Source organism: Natrix helvetica, assembly GCF_964273705.1.
Source record: "Natrix helvetica genome assembly, chromosome: 4".
NCBI classification, from domain to species: domain Eukaryota; kingdom Metazoa; phylum Chordata; class Lepidosauria; order Squamata; family Natricidae; genus Natrix; species Natrix helvetica.
Window position 1 is genome coordinate 95,289,610 of NC_138550.1, and position 25,818 is coordinate 95,315,427.

At 33.1% G+C, this 25,818-nt stretch overlaps 1 protein-coding gene across 3 annotated transcripts in view; it reads left to right on the top strand.

The window, feature by feature from the left end:
• EXOC2 (exocyst complex component 2) overlaps nt 1-25,818 on the top strand; it is an 89,455-nt gene that overhangs the window by 14,881 nt on the left and 48,756 nt on the right. For all 3 annotated transcript variants that reach the window (XM_081952526.1, XM_081952528.1, XM_081952527.1), the window contains exons 5-11: nt 4,038-4,151; nt 5,343-5,467; nt 7,951-8,031; nt 11,870-12,015; nt 12,103-12,184; nt 12,834-12,936; nt 19,714-19,832. In XM_081952526.1, coding sequence (XP_081808652.1) covers nt 4,038-4,151; nt 5,343-5,467; nt 7,951-8,031; nt 11,870-12,015; nt 12,103-12,184; nt 12,834-12,936; nt 19,714-19,832 — 770 coding nt within the window. The remainder of the gene's footprint in view (nt 1-4,037; nt 4,152-5,342; nt 5,468-7,950; nt 8,032-11,869; nt 12,016-12,102; nt 12,185-12,833; nt 12,937-19,713; nt 19,833-25,818) is intronic.

Below are 25,818 nucleotides of genomic sequence, written 5' to 3' on the forward strand. Positions count from 1 at the left end.
CATTTCTGATAGCAGCGAAGAAGAGGAATTCTTGGGGTTCGAATAAAAACATTACAGCCTTATTTTTGTTACTTTCACTGTTTACTGACTTTACTGACTGTTAATGAGAGTAAAGATAGTTCTTAATATGTTACATAGTTGACATAAAATTGTTCTTAAACTGCTGTTAACTTTATACAGTTGATATAAAATATTTTACTACAGTATTTGGTTCAGAATCTTTTTTTTCTAGATTTTCCTCCTTTAAAATTGGGTGCGTCTTATATTCCGGAGCGTCTTATAGAGCGAAAAATAAGATTATGTCTTACTTACCCTAGTCTTGTTTTTCTCCTGGTATAGTGCTTGAGTCAGTAAGCAGGTATGTGGAAATTGATGTGGCAATGAGATTTATTGAAAATATAAGACACTGCTGAATAGAGTTCATCATATTGCCATCCAATCTTTAGGGAGGCTAAAAAATTTTATTATCAAAGTAGTTACTAGATTGTACTTCTGGTTATACTGTGGAACTTCTGTTTATAGTTTTGATTCTCTTCAAGAATCAATCTTCAAGATGATCCTTTTGTGATCATTATTAATTTCCAATTGCACAGATATAGTGTATTATGACATAGAATTCAACATCTTTTAAAACTGAGGTTTCATTTTTTTTAAATGTATGTCCTTGGAACAGTATGCAAGTTCACAATACTGGGCTGAGTACGGTAATTTTCCTTACTTACACTTTCCTCCTTACATATAATTAAAGAGTTTTTAAAATATAATTTTAGGATACATCTTTCTTGTTTAATTTAAATTATCCCATGAAGTTAAATTTATTTCACATTCTACATTCTTCTACACTGAAGATACAGTACCGTTTGGCACAGATTCAATCTTTTTAGCAGTATATTTTGCATATCTAAAAGGTTTACTTTTAATGCCTTTGAGAAGGATTTGATTTCATGTTTTGTATTTTATCCCATTTTTTTAAAAAAAATTAAACCAAACATTATTGCTTTTAAAGTACTTTTAAATAATTTTGTAACGGTTGGAGGCAGCATTAGGTAGAGTGCTTAGCATATATACCTTTGTGAAAAAGAAAATAATCTGCATATTTCCTAAACAGTTATTTCTCACATGCATTATTCACTTCACTATTCTATAATAGTTTTATCAGTAATGTTCTTCATTATTTGTGCTGAATGAAATGGTGGAATAAAAATGAATATTATCCATCCTCAGATTTGCAGGTATGTTTCATACTTCTCAATCAGCAGAAGCATTGATCTTGTTCCAATACCTAGAAGGATATAAATATCTGTTACTTGGAGAACCATGAGAAGTGTGCATCCTAAATATTAAGCAAATGTGTAGAATTGTCACTTAATGGAAAAGGATTACCTTTTTTCCCATCTTGTGAAAATTGTGGGTTAAATACAACATGCCATATACCGTGCTCATTCCACTGAGATCAATTTTTTTTGCCCATTAAAATGAGCTGTCATGCCCTTGATAAGAGGAAAGGAGTTGTGCATCTTCCATGCTTTTTCCTCCATAGGCTTATTTCTTAGAGTAAATGTAGTCCTCGACCTACAACCACAATTGAGCCCAAAATGTCTGTCGCAAAGCAAGTTGTTAAGTGAGTTCTGCCCCATTTTTCGATCTTCCTTGCCACAGTTGTTAAGTACTGTAAATCACTGCAATTGTCAAGTTCATATAGCATGGTTGTTAAGTGAATCTGTCTTCCCCATTGACTTTGCTTGTCAGAAGGTTGCAAATGATCCCGGGACACTGCTGCTTTCATAAGTATGGGTCAGTTGCCAAGCATCTGAATTTTAATCATGTGTTCATGAGGATCCTGCAACAGACTTAAGTCTGAAAAACAGTCATAGGTCACTTTTTTCAGTGCCTTTGTCACTTTGAATGGTCACTAAACAAACTGCTGTAAATCGAGGATGACCTGTAACTCAAATATTACTTCCAGCTATGTAATGTTTCTTCTTATTTGTCAAGAGCTTCTGAGCTATATTCATTTGCATTTGTGATATTAACCTCAGTATTATCTGGGGTGTCGCTTACAGGTTTGGTTCACCTGTTGGGTAAAACAGTAAATAACAAAGTTACATGTACTGTAATTTGATGTGTGAATGGACTTGGGAGACAAGAGGAAGCACCTCAGACCGGATAATCATTATCTAAAAGATATTTCAGGGGAGGAGAAGATGGGCAGCATTTCAGAAGGGACACTCCCTAGTTGCCTGAAGAGTAAAAGGACAGGACGGGAGAAATACTTTCAGTTTATACAATTCTGTTAATGTAGCCATACAATAAATATCAGTAGAGTACGCATAGTTGTGCTTCTTGCCGGGACTACCTCAAAGAATAACATTTGTTATTATGCTCCCCTTGCCTCCTGTTAGTATGGATACTGGATCTAGTATCTCACAGTTTTAATTCAGTAAGTTTTTCCTTGACCAATTTTCTCCCTAAAACGCATATGTTTTATTCCCAGTTTGAAAAGATATACATTATATCAGAAATGCATGTATTGCATCTTAGGTCTATATTCCAAAACAATGACAAGCAAATATAATTGACTTAATCATCAATGTAGATATTTGAAAGTGAGTGGGAAATTAAGTTGTTCTAAAACAAGTTTTGCCTTCCATTTTTTTTCCATTGCTATAATGCAGTAGAACGTAAGAGATGAATTAAATTCATATTTCATAAACAAAGATTATGAGAGCTATGATTCAGAAATATCTCACTTCTTTACTGCATTCCCTTTCACAAGATCATTATTATTATTTTTGAAAGAGGAATACATACACAGATACACACACACACAAATACACACAGGAAAACAAAGTGATATAGCACACTGATCTCTTCTACATGATCTATCATCACTCACCCTGATAGCATTTACATGCAAAGCCATTGAAGGGCAGGTGATTAGAATACTTTCCATTACTCAACAATACTTTAAGGAACATGTATAAAAACTGGATGGAAAGAGAATCATTCGGTATGCTCTTTTTCTTTTACCCAAATATGTCATATATAATAGTGCAGCTTTTCTAATGACATATATCCCTCAGTGCTAGAAAGGCATTGTTGCATGAATAGATTGTTCTGAATTTTCTAAATCTAGAGTTAAAAATAGATATATAAGTAATAAGTAAAATAATCTGTAATATAGATGTGCAATTTCTTGAGAAGGAGCTGTAAAGCTGTCTGAATGACATGCAGATTTGATTATAGCAGTGCTTTATAAGTGGGACTGCTTTACAATACACTGAAAATTTTCATTTGGTGCAAAATACACCAGCTAAATTCTTAAGTGATATTTATTAGACAGAATACATATCACCACTTCTTAATGGTTTTAACCATTAAACTATATCTGAATGTCTACCTTTTGCATAAAAACACAAAATAATTTCTCTGTAATCACAAAAATTTCTTTTTGGTTTTGGCACCTCCTCCTGCCAGGCCAGGAACTTTTTTTTGCATTTTAAAATAGACATAAAAATAATTTATTACTATGTTAATTTATGACACAAATGGCCAATCCATGGGCCTCAGATAGAACCAGTCCTTCTGTTCATAGCCCTCAAACTTCTCCAAGTGGGACTTTTTTTTTGCTTGTCTGTCAAATTGGTGCCTTAAGTTTACAGAGATGTATACCATACATTATGCCTCTTTAATGTCCTTTAAAAATTCAATTCCCCCCAAATCAGCTGTTTTTCCAATCCTTATGTAGGGTGTACTTAAATCCAGTGATATTTGTGTATATTGATCTGTGTATGAGAATGCAGCCTTAATATTTTGATATTTTAATTTTAAGATAGATAGATGATGATAGATAGATAGATAGATAGATAGATAGATAGATAGATAGATGATAGATAGATAGATAGATAGATAGATAGATAGATAGATAGATAGATAGATAGATAGATAGATGATAGATAGATGATAGAGTCTTTCCCTATTTAATGACTTATCTTCAGATCCATCATTTAGTCTTTGTTTCTTATTGACTTGTCTAGAGGAAAGATTCCACAGAAAGAATTGGAGACACTGTTTCCTGGGAAGAGTGTTGATTTTACAAGTGAAAACTTTTCTGCTGCTTGGTATTTAATAGAGAACCATTCAACAGCAAGGTTAGTGTGAATTTTGTGTTAATATTTCTTTTTCATGTTTTAAGAAACGTCAGCAATACATTTTGGCAAAGAATTGTGGGTGATGTAGCTGCAAGTCAGTCCCTCTGAAACGGATGAGACTTACAATCTGCATGAATTTAGTTGCATTACTTTAAGTGGAAACTACATTTTTCTAATTTAATCTGGGTTCATGTCTCTCCTCAGAATTGTTTTTCAGTGTGGATGTATTATAAAACACAAAATAAAAAAAATGTAGGTTTTTAAAAATAGACATTTTTACAATAGGCAATGCCTTGATATTAGCACACTTTTAAATGGCCCTTCAGTGTTTTACTGCTTACTTAGGTGAAAAATTGTGTTTCCTATTTCACAATTCCATTGTAACATCCATTATTCCATAATTTCCCATATTTGAAACAAAAAACTTTTTTTTTCTCCTGGAATTCAGTCATCTAGACAGTAGCCATAATTCATAGTTGGAGTTCATTGTTATATATTTACTCATTTAAATTGAATATCCCTTCTCTCGGCATGTTTGCTGAACTAAATACATTTGTCATTATGACAAGAATAAACAAAAGTACAAGGATAGAAAAGCGAAAAATGAAAAGGCAAAGATCCAATTATTGTTTTAAACCAGTAACAGCAACAAGGAGATGACAGATTTGTATGAATGACATTTCAATCTGCTATATCGTTCAGTTGTAGGCGATTTTGTTAATTTGTCTATTTGTCATCTTCCTATTTTAGGGAGAGAAATTCTCCATTTCTCTCTCTTTCTTTCTCTCTCTCTCACACATATGCCACACACAGTCTCTCTCAGGCAGAAACACATAGAGTAAAAAAAACATTTTAATGACCAATACAATAACTCTTGTTTCATGCTATTTAGTAGATACTATATAAAGCTTTTGTTGGCATGGAGACCAACAATATTCTGCTTTTTCTACCTTTCCTAAATTATTTCCATGTATTCCTTTTCTTCCTGAAGGTGGAGTTTTCATGAGTTACCAAACATTGAGATATTCTTTGTATAAAAAGCCTCCACTGGATTGGTGGATTACAGCAAGTCGTTCTATATTTTCTCTAAATAGAAAATTGTTGGGCTTGATATTTTATTAAGATAAATATGACCTATCATTTCATCTTTATTGTCTGAATGCCGTCTGTCTTTTTCTCTTTTGATTTTAGTTTTGATCAGCTTAAAATGGCAGTGATAAATCTGAGGAAACAAGCCAATAAGAAAAACGAGGGCAATCTGCAATATGTCAAAGGAGGTCTCAGCACTTTTTTTGAAGCACAGAATGCCTTGTCAGGTAAGTCTCAAGACTACAAAAGGAATCTACGAATTCTAATGGACTGAAGAAATCATAAGGGTTGCAATGACCTAAGCCACTAAAGCAGTGAAAATATCCGATATCCTCTATACAGCTATACATTAATTGAGAGAGAAAAAATATGTATTGTTTCCTAAAGTACCTGTAATTTACCATTAGTAAGGATGCAGCTGATTATATTTCTGCATCTGTTCATTCAACTGTGGTGATTGAGTCTTCTGCACTATAAGTATGAATCAGATGTGTATTTTCTGTGATTAAATACATAAGTAATCCCAACTATTCTACTAAATTTTACCACAGTTATATCACATTTCCTAAGCAAAAGATATTTACATTCATTTATCTTTGTATTCAGTCTGAAAGATACAAGAACAGCATAGCATTCCACAGTTTTACATCTGGCAGTGCATAGAATTAGGAGGACAAATGTATGACAATAAAGCAAAAAGTCTGAAAATGAACCAATACTTTTAATATATTATATATACTGAAATGTGAAGATGATTCCTTCACTCATTGGGTAAGAACTACATTTCACAAAGGAAAGTTTATTCTGTTCAACATTTCCTTTTTGGGTGTAGTATTGTTTTATTAGCTATCACTTCTGTCAGTTATACATAATTTTGTCTATCGCTTTTCATTACATTGTATTTCTTTGCTTGCCAAGAGTGCTCTGTTAGTCATGTGATCTATGCATTATTTTCTAATATCTATTTGGAATTTCATAGGAATACATTTCTAGTTTTAGAAAAAGTATTAAATGGGCAAATAATGAACAATTTAAATCATTGCAGGTAAAATATCTAAAATTGAAGAAACTTAAATTCAAAGACTTTTTCAAGATAAAATAGAATGTTTATTTCCATCTTTGCTTGAAATTTTGTTTATAATTCTTTGGGTTTGATAATGTAAAGATGTTACTGTTGCATGATACCAATGTTACAATGTAGCTGAAGAATTTGTGAAAGGATTGAAGATTTCACAAATGTTCCGTAACATTGTGAAGTTGGCATCATCTAACAGCAACATCTTTAGAAAATACATATCAAGTCTAGGATTGTTCTGTCATTAATGCAGCAATTTCTCAGTTTGCAGAAGCTCATCTTCCATTTGAGATTTAAAATAGTGTTTTTGAAGATATTTTACATTATAAATTGCTACAGTAGTTTTAAAATAGGAAATCATATATGAGATGTGAAATGCAATATAAGAAAACATATCTTTTTGGCATATTTTTGTTCTATATAATATTTTTTTAATTCCCAATATACTTTGGCAATCGGGTTGAAAATGAGACCTGAAAAACAAAGCTCCCATTTCCCTGTAACAGAAATTAATGAAGACTTTAAACTGTCTGTGATGGGAATGACTTCAATGAATATTCTTGCAGTGCATTGTAATTGAGTACAATATTGCAAATGACTAAATCAGAAGTCAAGCAAGACTTCCATTGATTAAACTAGATTGTTACAATGTTATTTCAGTATCCATCTCAAAGACATGGCTACCTATGGAAATTCATGAACAGAATTCCATTCTTCATATTACTTCAAATATCCCTAACCACTCCTGCCCCTAAATTGTACTACAGAGTAGCCAAGGGAAATATGTTTAGTAAGAACCTGAGGAGAAAGGAAGCAAATAATAAAGTTGGAATTATTTTCATATGGAAGTTACAGTGCAAACGATTCCTTCCAGGATTTTTTGTTTGTTTGTACATGTACCCTGAGGTAATGTAGGAAGGCTCACAGAGCATCCAAGCCTTCAAGAAGACATGGCACCTTGATGTTTCAAGTGCTTCCAACACTTCCTAATCCTCAGCACCAAATAGTTCACAGACCTTAAGAGCTACCTTTGAAAATTTATCATAAGATAAAAACAAATAATAGAGCTAAGGAATGGAAAATTGCTAGAGTTAAGACAATGTTCCCAACTACTGTTCGTGTAGACCAGTGGTTGAAAAAAGAATGGAAGAGGAAATTATACAATAGTGAAATAATAGTTATGTTTGATTTGTCATATCCCAAAATGTCATATTGGTATTTCTGACTCCTTCAAATTAGGTATATATGATCATGCCTTTGCCTGCATAATCTAGCATAAAAGGTATTTGCTTCTTCAAAGTCAAATAACCAACAAGAGCTTTTAGCCAGTGTAAAACTAGAGCTACTTTAAGCTCTACACAAGAAAGTAAAATATATAGCAGAACTGCCATGGTAATTAGAAGACTAAATAAGAGAACATACTCATGCCCAGATGATTAACTTTACTGCCAAAAATCATAGCATAAGCTTAGCAGCATAGTGAAGTTTAGAAGTCTGGAGGATCTGGCTCTTATCATAATGCCTGTGTCACTAGATCACAAATTATCTTGTAACAAACATGTGCTGTTTAAATCTATGACTATAGCTCGTTCATCCATTAAAATAGTTGAAATTTAACAAGTTGTTTTATTTCAGCTATCCATCAAAAACTAGAAGCGGATGGAACAGAAAAAGTAGAAGGATCCATGACGCAAAAACTAGAGAACGTTCTCAACAGTAAGTTTTGTACAACTATATATTATATATATAATTTGCTACTTGAATTTTGACAGCAATGCTTGGAATTTTTAAAAAAGTAAAAAATATTCTGATGCCCTGTAAGCCTTTAATAACAAAGGGGTAACGTGGGTCTATTTGTTTAAACCCTATCATTTAAATTGAGGAAATGGGTTTAAATAAATTGTGGGTTGAATCTATGTGACTGGTTTTTAAAGTAAAGTTTCCATAAAAAAAGGTTAAGTTTCAAGCCAGATATGATCAATGCAAATTTATAGTTTACTTTTAGGGCAAATGGGAGTCTAGAAGATGAATTCAAAGTCATCAACCTTTTTATTTCTTTAGCCTCATCCATACTGAATTTCAGGTTTTAGAACTTTTAATTTTTGCAGTTTCTTTATAGCTTCAAGAAGTTTTTATATCTGACTAGTTATTTAACACATTTAATTCAGTTATTCTAGTAGAACGGTTAAGATTTTCATATAGTTTTTTTTTAAAAATGAGTAACTCTTCTATAAATGAAAATAATGAATTTATATTTTTATAATGGCATTTTGCATAGATATTTATGACAGACTTTCAAATTAGTATTTTTAAATTTTTTGATGTAGAGTTAATCAAATAACCTCAAAATGACACATCTGAAAAAGATAAGAAAATAGCAATAAAGTCTTAGATATTCCAGAAAATACAGTTTCTCTAATTCACTGTTTTTCTTTGCATAGCTTTGAATATATTAGCTTTCTATTCAGATTAAATAAAACAGCATGCCTCACACCAGAAAAGGAAGTGGCTCATTAATTTTGCCTATACCTTTAATAATTCTATACTGCCTCTAATACTGATGCTTTGGACCGCATTAATGGAATGGCTGAATTCAGGGGGGGAAATGCATGAAAAATACTAGTGGATAAAAATACTCTTCATAATAGTAACGAGTTCCAGTCTAATGAAATGCAGAAATTAGCAGAGTTGGGCTCATGTGCAAGGAAGTTGTTTTGGATCTAATCTTCATTCTTGTTCCTTTTCTTTGTATCCCTCTGTGTCATGAAATACTGTGCAGAAGGATTGGATGATCCTCTAAGGAACATGAGAAGTCATGAAGTGCTGCAGGGTGAATGAGTGAATTGGCACCCATCCCTGCCTACCCTGTCCTTTCAGCAGAGAGCATGCCCCAAATCACTTTTGGCTCTGAATAGCCATTAACTTTCAATTGACGCATTTCTTTCGGTTCCTGGCAAGGAAGAAAAGTTATCTGGAAAAGAATTTTATTTTCCATGGGTCTTGGACTGACTTGATCTTTCTTAGGAAATCAGGTTAACGCTATAGAGACGATGTATACAATACATGGACAATGGATTCCATCTAAATTAAGCAATTGAAATATTTAAAATAGCAGCTGTATGTAATGTTGGATTTCACTTTGCCATTTTATTCAAGAGACTTGAACGCATATAAAAGAAACAGAATGTGAAGGGAACTGCACTTGTTTCCTTTCAAGAGCTTCCCCCCTTCCATATACATATATACATAAACACCAACTTTTTTACAGAAATATTTTAGTGCAAGAAAATACACATTTGTGTGCATATTCAGATTATTTTGTTTTTTTGAAGAGAAAAATCCTACAGAAGCTATTTTCCTTTGTTCTGTTTCTATCCTGATCTGAGGGTTCTTTCCCTTAAAGTGTTATTAGCAGTTTTAGAATATGAACATAGTCTGTGAAAGAGAGAGAGCAAGAGAGAGAGGTGGAAATATTTTTTATCCCTAATCTTACTTTTTGTGTCATTATATGTATTATGTACAGCTTATAAATAGAATTACTTTATTTCAGCCATTATATATATATATATATATAATGTTTGTATATTCCTAACTAATTTATCTCAATATTTAGGTGCTTTGGTGGAAAGGGAACATACTTTTTAATAACAATAATAATATGCATTTTATTATTTTTATAGAAGAATAAAAGTAATAATTTTGAGAATTCTATAAAGATGCGGTGAAATTGCTAGTATAAAATTAACTGAACTCATATTATACCAGTCCTTTTGAAAGATCTGTTATATACATCTGTTAATAAAAATTAGAAGAAGCTTTATTTTGTCTGAAAGCAACAGTAATTTGTACCCAAAGCATTAAACTTTGGAAGAGACTTTAATTAAATACATTGGGAATATAGTGCTTTAGGAAAGTGAATTTTTATTGACTGTTTTTTCTTTGTGAACATCATTTTTATTTTCAGTAAATCTGATAGAATTTTTTTTTCCTAATTCCTGGTCCTTTTTACTCAAATGGGTGCTTTATACTATTATTAGAAGGATTTTTGCAGATATTCTTTTTAAAAGCAAGGTCTATGTAGCTTTTAGCCTTCGAAATAGTTGGGGGAAAAAGAAAAATTATCCTAATGCTCTTGAAGTTTCCCAAGTATGATTATTCATGGTTTAAAAATTTTAACATTAAATAACCAAAATATATCAAATTTGAAAGAGTAGACAAATAATGCCATGCAATTACTGTTTTTTTATCAAATATCTTTTTAAAAGCATTTCTTGAGCATTTCAATTATTTTACTATTTCCTAGTTGGAGTGTTATTTTCCTTCAACTATTCATGTTTGCTAATCTTTTTTAAATCATAAGACATTGAAAATAAAATGATTAGCAATATCACGTTTGAATATCAAGTAATTTTGTCTCCCTCTCCCTACCAAATAAAATGTAGTAGGACCAATTCTCTTGACAAAACAAAGTTTCTTGCATTAGGGTCTTGAAACATCAACAGTGTTTAAATGCTATTTAGATATAACAATTATTTTACAAAGGCTACTTTTAACATGAGCAGGCCACCCACAGTGTTGACGAGAGAAAATGGCATGCAAGCCACCCAGTGAGACTGATGTAATTTTTTCATCTTTGCTTAAATTATAGTCACTAGACCAGATAATGTAGAAAGTTTTACAGGCAGCCATCAAAAGGGATAGAAACATTTACTTTTTTTCTGGTAAATTAAAGATAAGTCGCAAGTTGGGGGGAAATTAACATATTTGACACATATTTATTATGCGAAGGAAAAGCAAGGACTTTTTTTCAGTAGGGTTTAACTCTGAAACATGCCCATCAATTTTAAAGACTAAATGCTCTTAAATGTAACAAGTAAATGTTTGAATATTTTATTATTTGAATGGCTTAATGCAGAATTTCTCAGTCCTTAGAATTATTCTCACATTCCTGCTTGAACCCATACAACGTTGCTCAAAATCATGGAATTTGATACAGAATAGTGTCAGAATTTGTGATGTGACTAATGGTTTAAATCATTATTCTAACGAAACGTCCTAATGGAGTTCTTCAGTGAAAAGGAACAAAAAGTCACTTTCAGACATATTTTGTTCAAAAGTCACAATATTGGTACTATGTCTTTTCTGTACTCAGTGAATTCTAAGCTACACTGTTCATATTAGTAAAATTACATTCATGCTTATTTCATTGTGATCTGTTATGAAAAGAGAATATTAGTAATGATCAAATTGCCCTAAAGACATTGCTGGAACCATATAATTCAGTTCTGTAGCCAAAGGAAACTAAAGTTACACAATGAATTTCAAGCATTTGCTGCAGGAATGGAAGCTGTTTTAAACGCACTATGGTTTCTACTGCGCAAAAAATCTTAAGTAGTAAATATTGTTTCAGAACATTTCTAAGCCAAAACATTTCTAATATAAACACTTATCATTGTTGATGTATGTTTAATTTGTATTAAAAGCTTGACAAATTTTTGATTAAATTTAGCAAGAGCTGCAGTTTGTCTACTTCTTTGTCTCCTTTTCTTAAAAGGGGCGAGCAATACCGCAGATACATTGTTCCAAGAGGTTTTGGGCCGCAAAGACAAAGCTGATTCAACAAGAAATGCCTTAAATGTTTTACAGCGCTTCAAATTTCTTTTCAATCTTCCATTAAATATTGAAAGAAACATTCAAAAGGTACTAACATTACAAAATGCAAGTTAAAGTGTTTTGCCCCAAATTTCCAGTACAAATTTCTTAAAACTTGTTTTTTATGTTTTTAAGGGAGATTATGATGTTGTCATTAATGACTATGAAAAAGCAAAATCACTATTTGGAAAGACTGAAGTTCAAGTCTTCAAAAAATGTGAGTTTGGCATTTTGTTAAACTTGATTTTAATTTTAGTAGGGAAAATTAATAATATAAGAACAAACTCAGAATAGGAATTCTACTACTTTGCTGAGTAGTTTTATTTTCTGAAATACGTTTTTAAACTGTATGGCAATGTTTCTGCCTCAGAAATATTTTGTACTGTGCATAACAAGACTTGAAGCTGGTAATTTTCAGGTTATGTTTCATAAAATAGATTGACTTTGTGGATGTATTTTTAATGAGTTCAAAAATGGCAGTTTGCAGTTTATAAAATTGTTTAATGCATATTTGCTTGGGATAAAGTTAAAACTGAAATTTCTTAGTCTCAAAACAGACAAAGGGCTCTTGTTATTCTGAAAGTACAGAATGTATTTCCAGATTGATCAATTAATAGTTTCATGGACATCAAAATTAATTGAATTATAATATAAATTAAAATTTTCTGGCTAAAAGATCAGATAAATTTAGGAAGACTTGAGAGCCAACAAGTTCATATACAAGACAATGATATAACAGTGATAATGGAGTAAACAGTGATACTGGAGTCATTTGAATTATAAAGGTTATAAAAATAATTTTATACTTTGGTAATTAATGACATTTATTTTAGAGTTAATTATGGTGTTGTGTTTTAAAATGGTAGATTATGCTGAAGTTGAAACCCGAGTTGAAACATTAAGAAAACTTCTTCTGGATAAATTACTTGAGACACCATCAACATTACATGATCAAAAACGCTACATAAGGTTACCTTTTTATTTTTTTAAAATATGTTCTTTATATAGGCAGAAACATTTCCTTGTTAACATCCTACTAAAAATCAATTAGATATATGTATATTTTGTATCCAGAATACTTTTCTGCAAATCGAAAGGTTTTTATTATTAATATTGTATAAAGAGAACCCACAACAATACAAGCTTTCCATTTCAAAGAAGCAATTGAGCTGGCAATTTTAGCTTTTCTTTCTTATCCATTCTCAGACTGTAGCACTACCTCATACATTGCTTTCAACACTATAAGCAGTTTTTATTTTATTCATTTCTGCAGAGTTTGAGCATTTTCTAGAGGCTGTACTATATTACACTGTAGAATTTCATTTTCTGTGCATGTAGGATCGGGTTCACTGCTCCATTTCCTATATAAAATAGAAATAACATTTTTATGTTTAAACAGTTTAAAAGAATTTGGAGAAAATCATATTTGAAAATGTGCTAAACTTTGAAAGGTTTGAGAACTTGTCTCACTGATATAATGCATTCCTTTAATATAAGCCAGCCTAGAGTCATTGTTTGTTCTATGAAGTTATAGAGCATTTCAGTGGTATTATCTACTTCAGTTAGTTATTCAGTGCATCTCCTGATAGGGGAAAAGAAAGGGACATTCTGTTCTTTACTCCCTACTCTTCTGGTCTTTATCCTATTATTAAAAAGAATAATGAAGTTTGGATTACTGCATTAATCAATGTCTCATTGCCATTTAACCTGCATACTTCTTCATGCTGGGCAATCCTAATTCTAAGAAAGCATGTAAAAACCAATAATACTTTGAAAGAGGAAATAATATTTAAAACCATTGCAGCAGAAGTGGGGATTTGTATGAGGTTTGAACTATAAGACCTTCTGAAGCACTATATCTAAGTCTATATATCATCCCATATATCCTGAAACCTCTTTATATTTTATATAGCGAACAGTTCAGAATATACACTTTCATGCTGTCTTTCCCTAAATACACACTGTAAGGAAGAAGCCAGTGGTGATGTATTTGAAATTCGTCCTCTATATACATTACATTTGCAGAACACCAGCTAACCTTTTTTACAGTCAAAATCTTCCCCTAAAGAAACTGCTTCTTCACTTTTCAAAGGTATAAGGACTAATATTGTAGTATAAACTGTCCAAATTGAGCATTGTTCTCTCTTAAAAATCTAAATCACAAAATTTTAATGGTCTATTTATGGATCTTTCCTTCAGTTATATACATGTAGGACAGATTCCCCATGGCTGACTTGATTTCAAAAAGGGGAGCTTTGCTTAGTAGTTGTTATTAAGAAAATCATTACAGTTGTTAAGTGAATCATGCAGTTGTTAAGTGAATCTGGCTTTCCCTATTGACTTTGCTTGTCGGAAGCCAGCTAGGAAGGTTACAAATGCTGATCACATGACTGCAGGACAATGCAACTATCATAAATACATGCCAGTTGCTAAGTGCCCAAATTTTGATCATGTGACCATAGGGATGCTGCAACAATCCTAAGAGTGATACCTGCTCATAAGTTGTGCTCTTGTAACTTCTAACAAATGGCTGCAAATTGAGGATTACCTGTAGTTTTGAATCTCCGTTTCAGGCATCTCTAGTAGAGGAGCAAAAGAACTACTGTAGGTTAGAATAAGTACTGAGTAGATGGTCAAAAAAGTTGACCATATAAAGAATATACCGTATAAAGTATATTCTATTGTCGCTCTTTTAGGTAAAGTATCTGAAGAACGAAATCAAATGAAAGCAAGATTAAAAATAAACAAATGAGTAGATTCATGCAATATTTCCCTAAAAGTTCTTAGACAGATCAAATTTAAATTTGATTTTTGAATAAAAATTTGGTCCCAAGATATATTTTTTTGTACTAGGACAGTTGAAAATAGACAGTTAACATCTTTAGAAAGGAGATGGAACATTCAAGAAATTGCAGACAATTTAACCTCCTTTCGAATCAATTGTGGAAAGGATTATTGAAAACAATAATAAGCATTTAGGAGTGTTACTGAGGTGCTAAACTAAAATGCGACTTGCAATGGTAATTCTTGCCTCACTATGCCTTTAGACTAGAGTGTCAACAGGTAAATGAAAGCAAACAGTTATTTAATTCTCGGACTCTTAAACAAAATTCTTGAAAAAAGTGCCTCACTAAGTTCAGTATTCATAAAGTATTTGATTGAATTTGACTGAAGACAAGAAACAAAAAGTTCGAAGAAAGTTCTTACTTGAGTCAGATCAGAGGTTTGGTTCCTCCCAAATTGGCTAGTTGCTTCCTTGGCTAGTTATAAGTTATCTGGAATTAGGATGAATTGTGCACAAAGCAGCTGCAAAAAAGATACCGTGAATGAATATACAACATTGTAGCAGATGGAGTTCAGTCAGAATTCCAAAGTAATCTTTGCTGGCACAAATACAGTACTTTTATCTTCATAACTGATATATCTGAAAAAAGAAATTTGATAGCAAGTTAAATGAGTGAAAACACTCAGTATAGAGAAATCTCAAAGAGAAGAAAATAGTAATTGTTTTTGTATACAATTCTGTACATTGCTTAGAAAAGTACTACCTTATCAAGAATGCAAAATCAGCATCAGTCTAAACTGACAATTTGCTTCCCTGAGAGGTAAGATTTAACATGGGGAGATATTACAGTTCAATTGCGTCAGGATTTGAAGGAACTTTGAATAATAAATAATTTAATGAAAAGCAACTTTAAAAAGGTGAGGGGGTAATGGCAGAGGTATAATTGTATTGATAATACAATCATGTACAACTGCAAACGCTTCTTTATTAAGGATCACAGGATCACTTGAAGATTCATAAATTGGCCTCTCATTGTCTGTGACTGTATATAAAGCAGTGAAGATGAGTCAAACAGTGCCATCTCTTGTAACTCGTAAATAGTTGGAGGAATTTATTTGCTTCAGACCCAGTAGTAACTGATGAGCAGCAGCACTCATGAATTCTATCTCCGCATTTCGTGACCTCATATATGACCGTGTGCAAAATTGTTCGGATTAAACAGTTCTTGGTGAAAGGTCACTTTTTGGGCCTTCCTAACATTCAGAGTTGGAGGGGTATGTTTGTTTTTCCAACGAAGAGTACAATTTGCTCAGGTAACCATCTGAGTGAGGGTGCTACGTGTAATTTTTTTCTCCCCTGTCCTCTTTCAAAAATGGATAATGAATAAATGTTCTGTTGATAAACACTTTCTAACATTCTGAATGAACTGGAGTTGCTCCAAGAGCTTGGAAGTGGGTTGGGGCCTTCTCCATCTTTATAAAATATAGAAACAAAGCGGTGCTAAGGCAGAGCAACCAGTAGATATCAACTGTTACTCTGTGCTATTTAACAGCATGTGTTATAACTATGCCTCTAATACAACAGTTTGTATTGACTTTTTAGCTTTCTACCGCAAAGACAAAATCTTGATTATGTGCCAATGTTGAATGACCATGGGCTGGCTGAACTATGTTAAATAATGCCAAAGCTTTCAAACCACATAGAATGAGGGGACTTAATGAGGCTTAAATGATTAATAGTGCCTTGATATGTTACTAGGATATATCACATAAGCCCCTCCTATGTTAAAATATTGCTCTGCATTGGTAATATGGGTTGTCATTAGTTTAGGTCCCACTGGCTGCTCTGATGAACATCGTAAACACGGCATGCAATATTAAGAGACCCATAATAAACACATCAGATCTGGATCTGATTAGCGCCTGGGTGGAAGCATAAGCCAGAACTCCATCTGCATCAGCTACCATTCCATGGAAGAAAGGCAGGATATAAATCTAATAAACAACTGCACTAGGATAAAGATGTGAAAACTACTTTATTCTTGGAAAACAGCATTCTGGTACATTTGCCAATTGAACTGTTGAAACGGTTTCCATGTCACAGAGGAAAGATCTATCTAATTTAACTTTTAAAAAACAAGTTCATGAGATGATGGGGCTTGTTTTCATAGCTATAAGAGGCGCTGCTTGCTTTTTGGGTGCTATTTTTTAAATGTGACCCTGACAAACACTAGGTAATGAAGGTCACACAACTCGCATTTCAACTATGTTTCCCTAACTAAAGTATGTGCAGCTCTAAATGCGGAGACTTATTTCTGAATGCAAAAATTAGATAAAATATTCGGACATTAAAAATTAACCACACTTTGCGAAGAAACAATTTCAGATTTTTGGCTGTATTTCTAAAGGAATATCAGCGGTGAAAGGAGGAAAGAAAAACAAAGTTCCTAATAATTAGGAGTAATCTCAGTAAAGCTTAATCATAAATCTTGTCCATTAAAAAAAAAAAAATCTGCTTCCACTTTTTATCCCCCCCTACCCCTCAATATGTTCATATTAAGAAGCCAGAATGAGTTTAAAACAGTGCAATTTAGGAAAATAAAATAAATAAATAGAGAAGCATGTTTGTACTATACGATAGATAAGAAATTTAAAATGTTTGAATGTATACATCCAAATTATTTGGGTAGCAAATTATGAAAGCACCTGCCAAGTATTCTGATCAACTCCAGCTGCCTATATACAAGCAGTTCTTGACTTACAACCATTCGTTTAGTGACGGTTCGAAGCCATAACAGCATTTTAAAAAGTGACTTATGACCGTTTTTCACACTTACAACCATTACAGCATCCCCATGATCACATAATCAAAATTCGGACGCTTGGCAGTTGGCATGTGTTTTGATGATTACAGTGTCCTGGGTTCATGTGATCACTTTGTGCAACCTCCTACCTAGCAAAAGCCAAGGGGGAAGCCCTCAACCACCAGTTATTCACTCAACCACCATGTTATTAACTTCACAACTGTAGTGATCCACTTAAAGTTCACAAAATGGGGCAAGGCCCATTTAACAGCTGTCTTGCTTAGCAATGGAAAATTTGGGCTCAATTGTGCTCATAAGTTGAGGATCACTTGTACCTTATTTTTGCTATAGAGGAGCTAAATAGAACAGTTTCCAAAATGACTCATGGACTCCAAATGGGACTGAGCTTTAAATAAATATTCAAATATTTTCACTGTTGTTATGCATCAGCTTATGTAGAATTAGAAGATGACACCCTAGATAAAGTGCTGGAAGTATATTTAAATAAGAAGTGCTCATATTAGTAATTTCCAAATAATAGTCACTTTATTATGTTGCAGCAAAAGCTGTAAAGGGCCTTGTAGTCGTTTAAAAGGTCAGCAAATTTATTCAAGCTTAAGGTTTTATGGGCTAGAAGCTCAGCTCATTAAGGGTTGACCTAAACTACATGTAGATAGATTGCATCCATACAATCTATGGTAAACAGTGGTGTATTAACCATTAAGCAGATTGAGCACATGCTTACGGCACCTGGCCCAAGGGGTACCACAAAGTTGAGAAAGAAAGAAAAAAACCACAGAAGATTTATGCAGTATGTACAAAGGAGGGGGGCACCAAGATTTTTCAGTGCTTAGGGCACCAGTGAGCCTCAATCCGCCACTGATGGCAAACCCTGGTATTTTGCAATGGTGAAGTTGAGGGCAATTCAGCACAGAAACTGCAAACAACGTTCACACAAAATAATTGTTTATGTTGCATAAACATTTTGGAATTGAAAACAACAAATTTAAAATGACTAAATATCTCTGGTAGTTATAGTGAAAATTAACTTTTTACTATTAGGCACTATTTTTGGAATGATTACTAATAATTATATGTTTATACTTTCTATTATTCACTTATCCTTGTTACCAACTTCTGTTGTCTCTGACCATATTTTTTACACACATAAATATATCTCCTGTGAATTGCATTTTGGGAATCTGCAATGGGATTCTTTGATTAAGAAACAATTTTCAGCTAGCAAATTTTATGGGAAAACATGCTACCAGATTTTTTTTTTTACTTTTGGCTATGATAGATTTAAAGGAGCACAGGATTTAAAGGAACACAATATTTTAAAAAAAACCTTTAACCTGCAAAACAAAAATATATAAAATAATTTGAGCTGAGCCCCCCTTTACAGACCCTTGCACCCCCCCTGGGGGGCCCGCCCCACTATTTGAGAAGCACTGGACTAATGCAACTCTCTCTCTACAATATAAATTTAAGTATCCCTCAAACTAGTCTTGGGAACATCCATGCAGTTTCATGCAGTGGTTTTCAATTATTCTTTTCAAGTCTTTTTTTTCAACTTCCTAGTCTAATCTACAGCCTTGGAATTTCCTGGTGCTCTCCCAAGTAGGGGTGAAATTCAGCAGGTTCTGACAGGTTCTGGAGAACCGGTAGTGGAAATTCTGAGTACTTCAGCAAACCAGCAAATACCACCTTTGGGTGGCCCCAGAATAGGGTAGGAATGGAGATTTTTCAATATCCTTCCCCCAGGAGTGGGGAGGGAATGGAGATTTTGCAGTATCCTTCCACTGCCACGCCCCCCCCAAGCCACGGCCACAGAACCAGTAGTAAAAAAATTGAATTTCAGCACTGCTCCCAAGTACTGGAAAATTCTGACCCTGAGTACTTTTTTTATTCCTGCTTATTTAGATTAACCACTGACTTCTATTTAATGGGGATTAACATAAAATAGTGTTAATAAATAATAAATGAAATCTTATCCCATACTTAAATCTTTAGAAGAGTGTTTCTAGAAACAATTTTATACTGATTTTCCAAGAAGTAAGCTCAATTGAATTTAGCGGGAGCAAGGAAACGCATAAAGGAAAGGCCTGCCGTATGTTGCATTCCAAAACCTTATTTCTTCAAAATTACAATATTATAGATACCTTTCGGACCTCCATGCAGAGGGAGACCCAGCTTGGCAATGCATTGGGGCACAACATAAATGGATTCTGCAGCTTATGCACAACTGTAAAGAGAGCTACATTAAAGAACAAAAAGGTAATTATATTTCTGCTTAGGGAAGTATCTGATCTTACAGTGCAACATTTCTCTTCATTCAGTGTAAATATTTTTTTTAACCGTAACATTTTAATCATGATTTACATTTGAACGGAATTTTACAATGTTTTTATGTTTCCTTTCAAACTGGTACGTCTTGCAACCTTCATTATTTTAATAATTAAGATCATTCAAAGTTAGGTTTAACACTAGAAAAAAAGGATTGTTTCCCACTCTTTCTCTTCCTTCTGCTGAAAAAGACAAGCAGTGGTAAAGAGACTGTGTGCATCAGTTGCTTCTTTTGTGTTCATCCCCAGGCGTCAGTTCCTAAATGCTGTTGGTAGAAAGTGAATTTGACTTATTGCAGTGTATGTGAAGTTTATCATCTTGATACTTTACTTAACGAAAAATAGATCTTCATTGAAATAGGCTTTATCTAAGTGTCTAAAATGAAACTCTGAACAATTGTGCAATAATGAAAGCTGAATCTGTTTTAATTTCATATCTTGATAAGTCAGCATGTTTTATTTGGGTCTTCCCCACCCCCTACTCCCGTAGGCAGGAAAGAGAAAGGTTTTTTTCCATTGTTTTCAAGCTAAGGAGAAGAGAGAGAGAGAGAGAGAGAGAGAGAGAGGGAGGGAGGGAGGGAGGGAGGGAGGGAGGGAGGGAGGGAGGGAGGGAGGGAGGGAGGGAGAGAGAGAGAGAGAGAGAGAGAGAGAGAGAGAGAGTTGTGTTTGAAACCCTGGTTTTCAGTGTTCAGAAAATCTTACAAAATGCATTTCTTTTGCCAGGCTTTGAATAGATTTTTAAAAAATTATGGCTCAATTTATTGTTAGTTTTTACTAGATTCTTTTATTTATGGTTATTATATTTGTTTTCTGTTCTTTTTTGTTTAGCCTCCTTAAGTATTTACCAGAGTGGAATAATGAGGTATTAAATAAGTTGACAACCTGCAGGTTTTTTGACTTACACCACCACTCTTAAAATACAAAGGGAGGGGATAGGATTGAGTGCACAGGTACATGAGGGTTTTTTGTGGGTGAAAACTACAAGTGTGAAAACAACATATCAACAATTATACTAAATAGAATGGCATTAACACTACATTAAACCATCATGTGGATTCCCATGTAATGGGTTTATAAAGCCATTCACTAGTGTTGTACATAATTTTTTTCTTGGAATGAATTTACATATTATGTTAAATCTAAAACAAACTGAATTGCAATAACCAAAAGAGTACTGTCAGTCAGAATTCCCCATGCTGATTAATGTGATAAAACTACTACTTCCGGTTTGGGAAGAATTATAATATGACATGGCTGCTTGGTCTGTAATTTTGTTGTTTTCATTTTTCTACTGGTAATAGAATAAGGAAAAAGGTCTTCAGGCTAGCTCCTCCTGATTTATATGTTATTATAAACATGCGGATAGAAGGGTTGTACAATTTAGATAAACAGTTGGTGAGATTATTTGTTAAGAAAACTTGAATTAATCCTATTATTAATTATGAAGGAAAATCATAATTCCCTTACAGTGTGTTGCATGCTTTTGTATTGCATACTTCTTTTTAAAAGGTAGGGAAATTTTTCAGTCGTTCTAGTTAAAAAAAGCTTTATATGAAATTACTAATATTTATACCTAAGGACTGGCTAATCAGAATACAGTATCGCCTTTTTTGGCTTATGCAACATTTATATTCACCTTGCAATGTATAGTATATTTTTATTTGATCAGATAGGCCAACATGGTCTGTGTTAAAAAAAGAAAAAGCTTTAAAATGTGTTATCCTAGCAGCTGGTTCTGTTGTCTTTGTGCATATGGAGGAAGAGCTTTTACAGCTGTGAGGTATTTTATGTCTAACCCCTCTCCCCCATTCCTAATAATAAGAATATTTTCTCATACCTTATGAAAAGCCTTTGCATGGTATCAAAAAATAACATGTTAATTATTGAAATGATTGGCAAAGCTGGTAAGTCTTCATCAATTTAGCATAATTTCAGAGACTCTTGAGATGATCATTTGTTTCTTTTGATTTCATTTTAAAAACAATATAAACCTAGCCATGATTGCATCAGTATAAATCTGTGCACTATGAATGTTAAATGCATAATAAAGGGAAAGCTAGGAAAACTCCTGTACTTCTTAACTAGGAATTTTATCTTGAACTCTGTGGAGAAATACCTTCCTAAATCCTGTTTAAATTAATCCAGTTCCAACTACTTTGTAGATCATGCAAATATTAAGACAAGCATTCAGAAGCAGATGCTGTATAACTTCACATGTTAAATGTGATAAATGGTTCCATTTCAAAAACTGGTAAAGTTTGCTTCTCCACGGGCATCAAACAAACATGAAATCATACACTCACTGCAACTTTCGTAAATGCTCTTAGTAGTAATTGCAGTTGGGTTCAGAATATTTTCTCATCTCTTGCAGATTGGAAACAGGAGGAGAAAATTAATACACTGAGCAACTAGAGCTTATTTTCTAATCCTACTATATCATTTAATCCCAACACATTTGGCGGGGGCCAGGCTGGGGAAGAGTATTGTGGTTCCAATCTTCTCCTCCATTTTTGAGAAGCAAAGCCAAAGAATTGGCATCTTTCACATCAAAAATGTCATTTTCCCCATGCAATTTAAAGACCCTCCCAATCAGATCTAAATAAATATATAGGAAGGTTTGTTTGGCACTATATAATTCACTTAAAGCATTAAGAGAAGCAATCAAGAAGCCACATAAATATTAAGAATAGGCTTTATTTCCTCCTTTCATAAAAAAAATCTCATAATTTTAAAAAATTCCTTTATTGCTTTTAAGCCATTGCATTGATACAAATGTAGTTATAATTAACATAGAATGACTTAAATTTGTTGTTAATTGCGAAGTCGTGTCCGATACATCGTGACCCTATAGACAATGTTTCCTCCAGGCCTTCTACCATCCTCTGGAGTCCATTTAAGCTCACGCCTACTGCGTCAGTGACTCCATCCAGCCACCTCATTCTCTTGTCATCCCCTTCTTCTTTTGCCCTCAATCTTTCCCAGCATTAGGCTCTTCTCCAGTGAGTCTTAAATTTAGTTTCATTTAATTCTTGGGTGGGAGGATTTCCAGTGATGTAACTTAAATCTGAATCAATACACTTTATTCAATATAAAAATGTAATTTGTATTTTAAATATATGTTAAAAGTTTCTGTTAATTGAAATAATCCTTAATAATAGCAACAAACAGCACAGTGAGACTAAGTAGTGCTTTTAGTGTGCATTTTTAATATCTATCAATGTCCTCCTTTAGGTTTTAAATGATACAAGGTTATAGGGATATTTTAAGTGATACTGGAAGTGAAGTGTTGGGAACAAACCAGGATTTTAAAATGTATTATTACTTCAGATTAATTTTAACGGAGCCTCCTTAATTTCTTGCTTCTGAAAATTGAAAGTCTTCCATTTGAAAGGAATCCTATCCTACTATTGTTGATGTAGACTTTAGGCATTGCCTATTTGGTCAACAAGTAACAGTGGGTGGCCAGGCTGCAGCATGGGACAAGGGCCTGCTGTGCTCAAGAAAAAAAAATGTTCAGAGGTGTTTAAAGGCAGTAAGGAATTCTGCCACCCTTTAGAGAATCCTACAGCTACAGACCAGTTTTTCTTCTTTGTGTTGTACCCCCGTTGTGAATGCTCAGAATATGGTGCACAAAGAGTAAATACTGTGATTTTTCCCTATCATTTTAATAGATAATTTAATTTTATTGGAATGGAAATTTATTCTCCATTTATTTTATAGAAAATAATTTTTTTTCATAAAAATCATAGAGCTCCATTACGTAACAATACATCATCTAATACTGTGGTGGTATTTTCTTTTTATCTAAAGGGGTTTTTCCTCATTTAAATGAAGATATTCAAACCAGACTATCATATAATGGAAACAAAATGTCATAACTACTTTTAATGAATGGCAGATAGTATCTCTTAATATTAAATCTTATTCATCAGCTCTCTTCAACCATTTTCAACTGTCTCATTTCAATACATGACAAGACTGCTTAATTTTAGTGAAAAAACAAATGCAAGCTAAAAATTTGTGCAATCCTTCTTTTAACCTAGAAGCACATGGTAAAACTACTTTTAATAAACATACAATACAGTCAAGCTTCTTTTGGAGATAGTGGCAATATTAACCACATTTTTTTATTTGTGCCTATTAAATAATCTATTAAGTCAATCTGCATGTTACATTCAGAGATGTTATCATGTGTTTATTTTTCCAACACAGCTATAACTTTGCATGGTTAATAGCTCTACATTGGTTGAAAATTGCAATCTCAATAAATGTCATTATAAGTAATATAACAAAGTGTTTAAAAAAATTATATCAAGGTTTCTATTCACATTTCTTAAAATCATCTTGATTAGAGCATTGTTTGTAGGCATACATTCTTCTTAATTTTACATCTGTGTTCAATTACATTAAGGTATCATGAATACATTTTATATAAACATAGTAAGGTAGGAATATTCCACCCAGAGTGAATATCATACATTTTTGCATATATTATAATTGCCAAGGTTTTCCTTTTGTTTACGTCTCAAACATCTTCTATGGTTCATCCCAGTAATCTCTTACAAATTAGACAGAAACCCCAACATTTCATCTATATTCGGTGCTTTAAAAATACTCCACTTTTACTTGTTGAGAAAGAGGGGGGGGGGAGAGAGAGAGATGTTTTATGACCAATTTTTATATATATATAAAAAATGTGCGCTTCAGGACTATATATAGTCCTGAAGCGCTATCTTCTGGACAACTTGGGGGGGGGGGGGAAATCAGCTTTGCTAATGCACTCCAGATGTTCATTAGTCCTGAGGGTATATGTGCTTGTTGTACTTTCCTGCTTCTGTGTTGTACTTTCTTGTAATGCTAGACAACCAATTAAGAAATTAGTTTCATGTTAAACTTTCTTTTCCTGATACCACTGCGAGCTGATGATGTGGTTTCTAGTGGAACAAGGGAGTATTCTTTGCCCTGTTTTCTGTTACTAATGCATAAACAAACCGTTGAGGGGGGGGTTGTTTTTGGTTTTTACTGGCAGCATAGCCATTTACTGGATTCATACTCTCCTCCTGTTAGTATGGCATCAGACACATTATTTCAAATAGCTCTGAAGAAACAGTCACATTTTCAATTGTGCTCCCCCCCCCCGAAATTATTACATCTGTATATTGAACTTATTTATTTTTGAACTCTTAATCATAAGAAATAAGCATAAGAAATAGGTTCATGTAATATACAAGTAAAGTTTTATGAGGGTTACTAAGCAACACATCCATTTTAAAACCAGAACCATGCAATCTTGTTCTGTAATCTAATCTTAAAAGCTTAATGAAAAAAAGCCCTTTTGAAAACTTCTATTGAATTGGGTGCTTTATTTTTAATGAGAATATGCAAAGGGCATGTATGTGTAATTTTAATGTATGAAATAGTGTGTTTCAATTGGAAAAACTCTTGCCAACTGAATAATTTTGTTTTGTCTTGTTAGCTTTTTTCAACAATTTCAGGAAATTTACAGATTATTTGGCTAAGCTTTTGCATACTAAGCCAAACCATTAAGAATTTCAGTGAGGTTTCTAGAATACCCATGTGAATTCTGGGTTGAAGGGGAAAACTATAATTAGTATGCTTTCCTTTTTTGTTTGTTTGAGTTGGTTTTCCTGTTTAAGAGAGGTTAGGTTAACACTAATTTAATTAGTTTAAAAATCATTCTGCAAATATTGGTTGGCTGGCCAAACTCTCAATAAATATATTTGCAGGAGTAGATGTATTTTCCAAATTATTTTCCAGATTATTCTATTTTTTTTCCCTTTACATTATCGGGACTGTGTTTTCTCTTAGTTTTTCTTTCCTTCATTCAGTGTTACTAGTAACCATATTATCTGGGGTGAATAGTGTGTTTTTCAGAGGGAGGAGTTTGTTAGATTTAT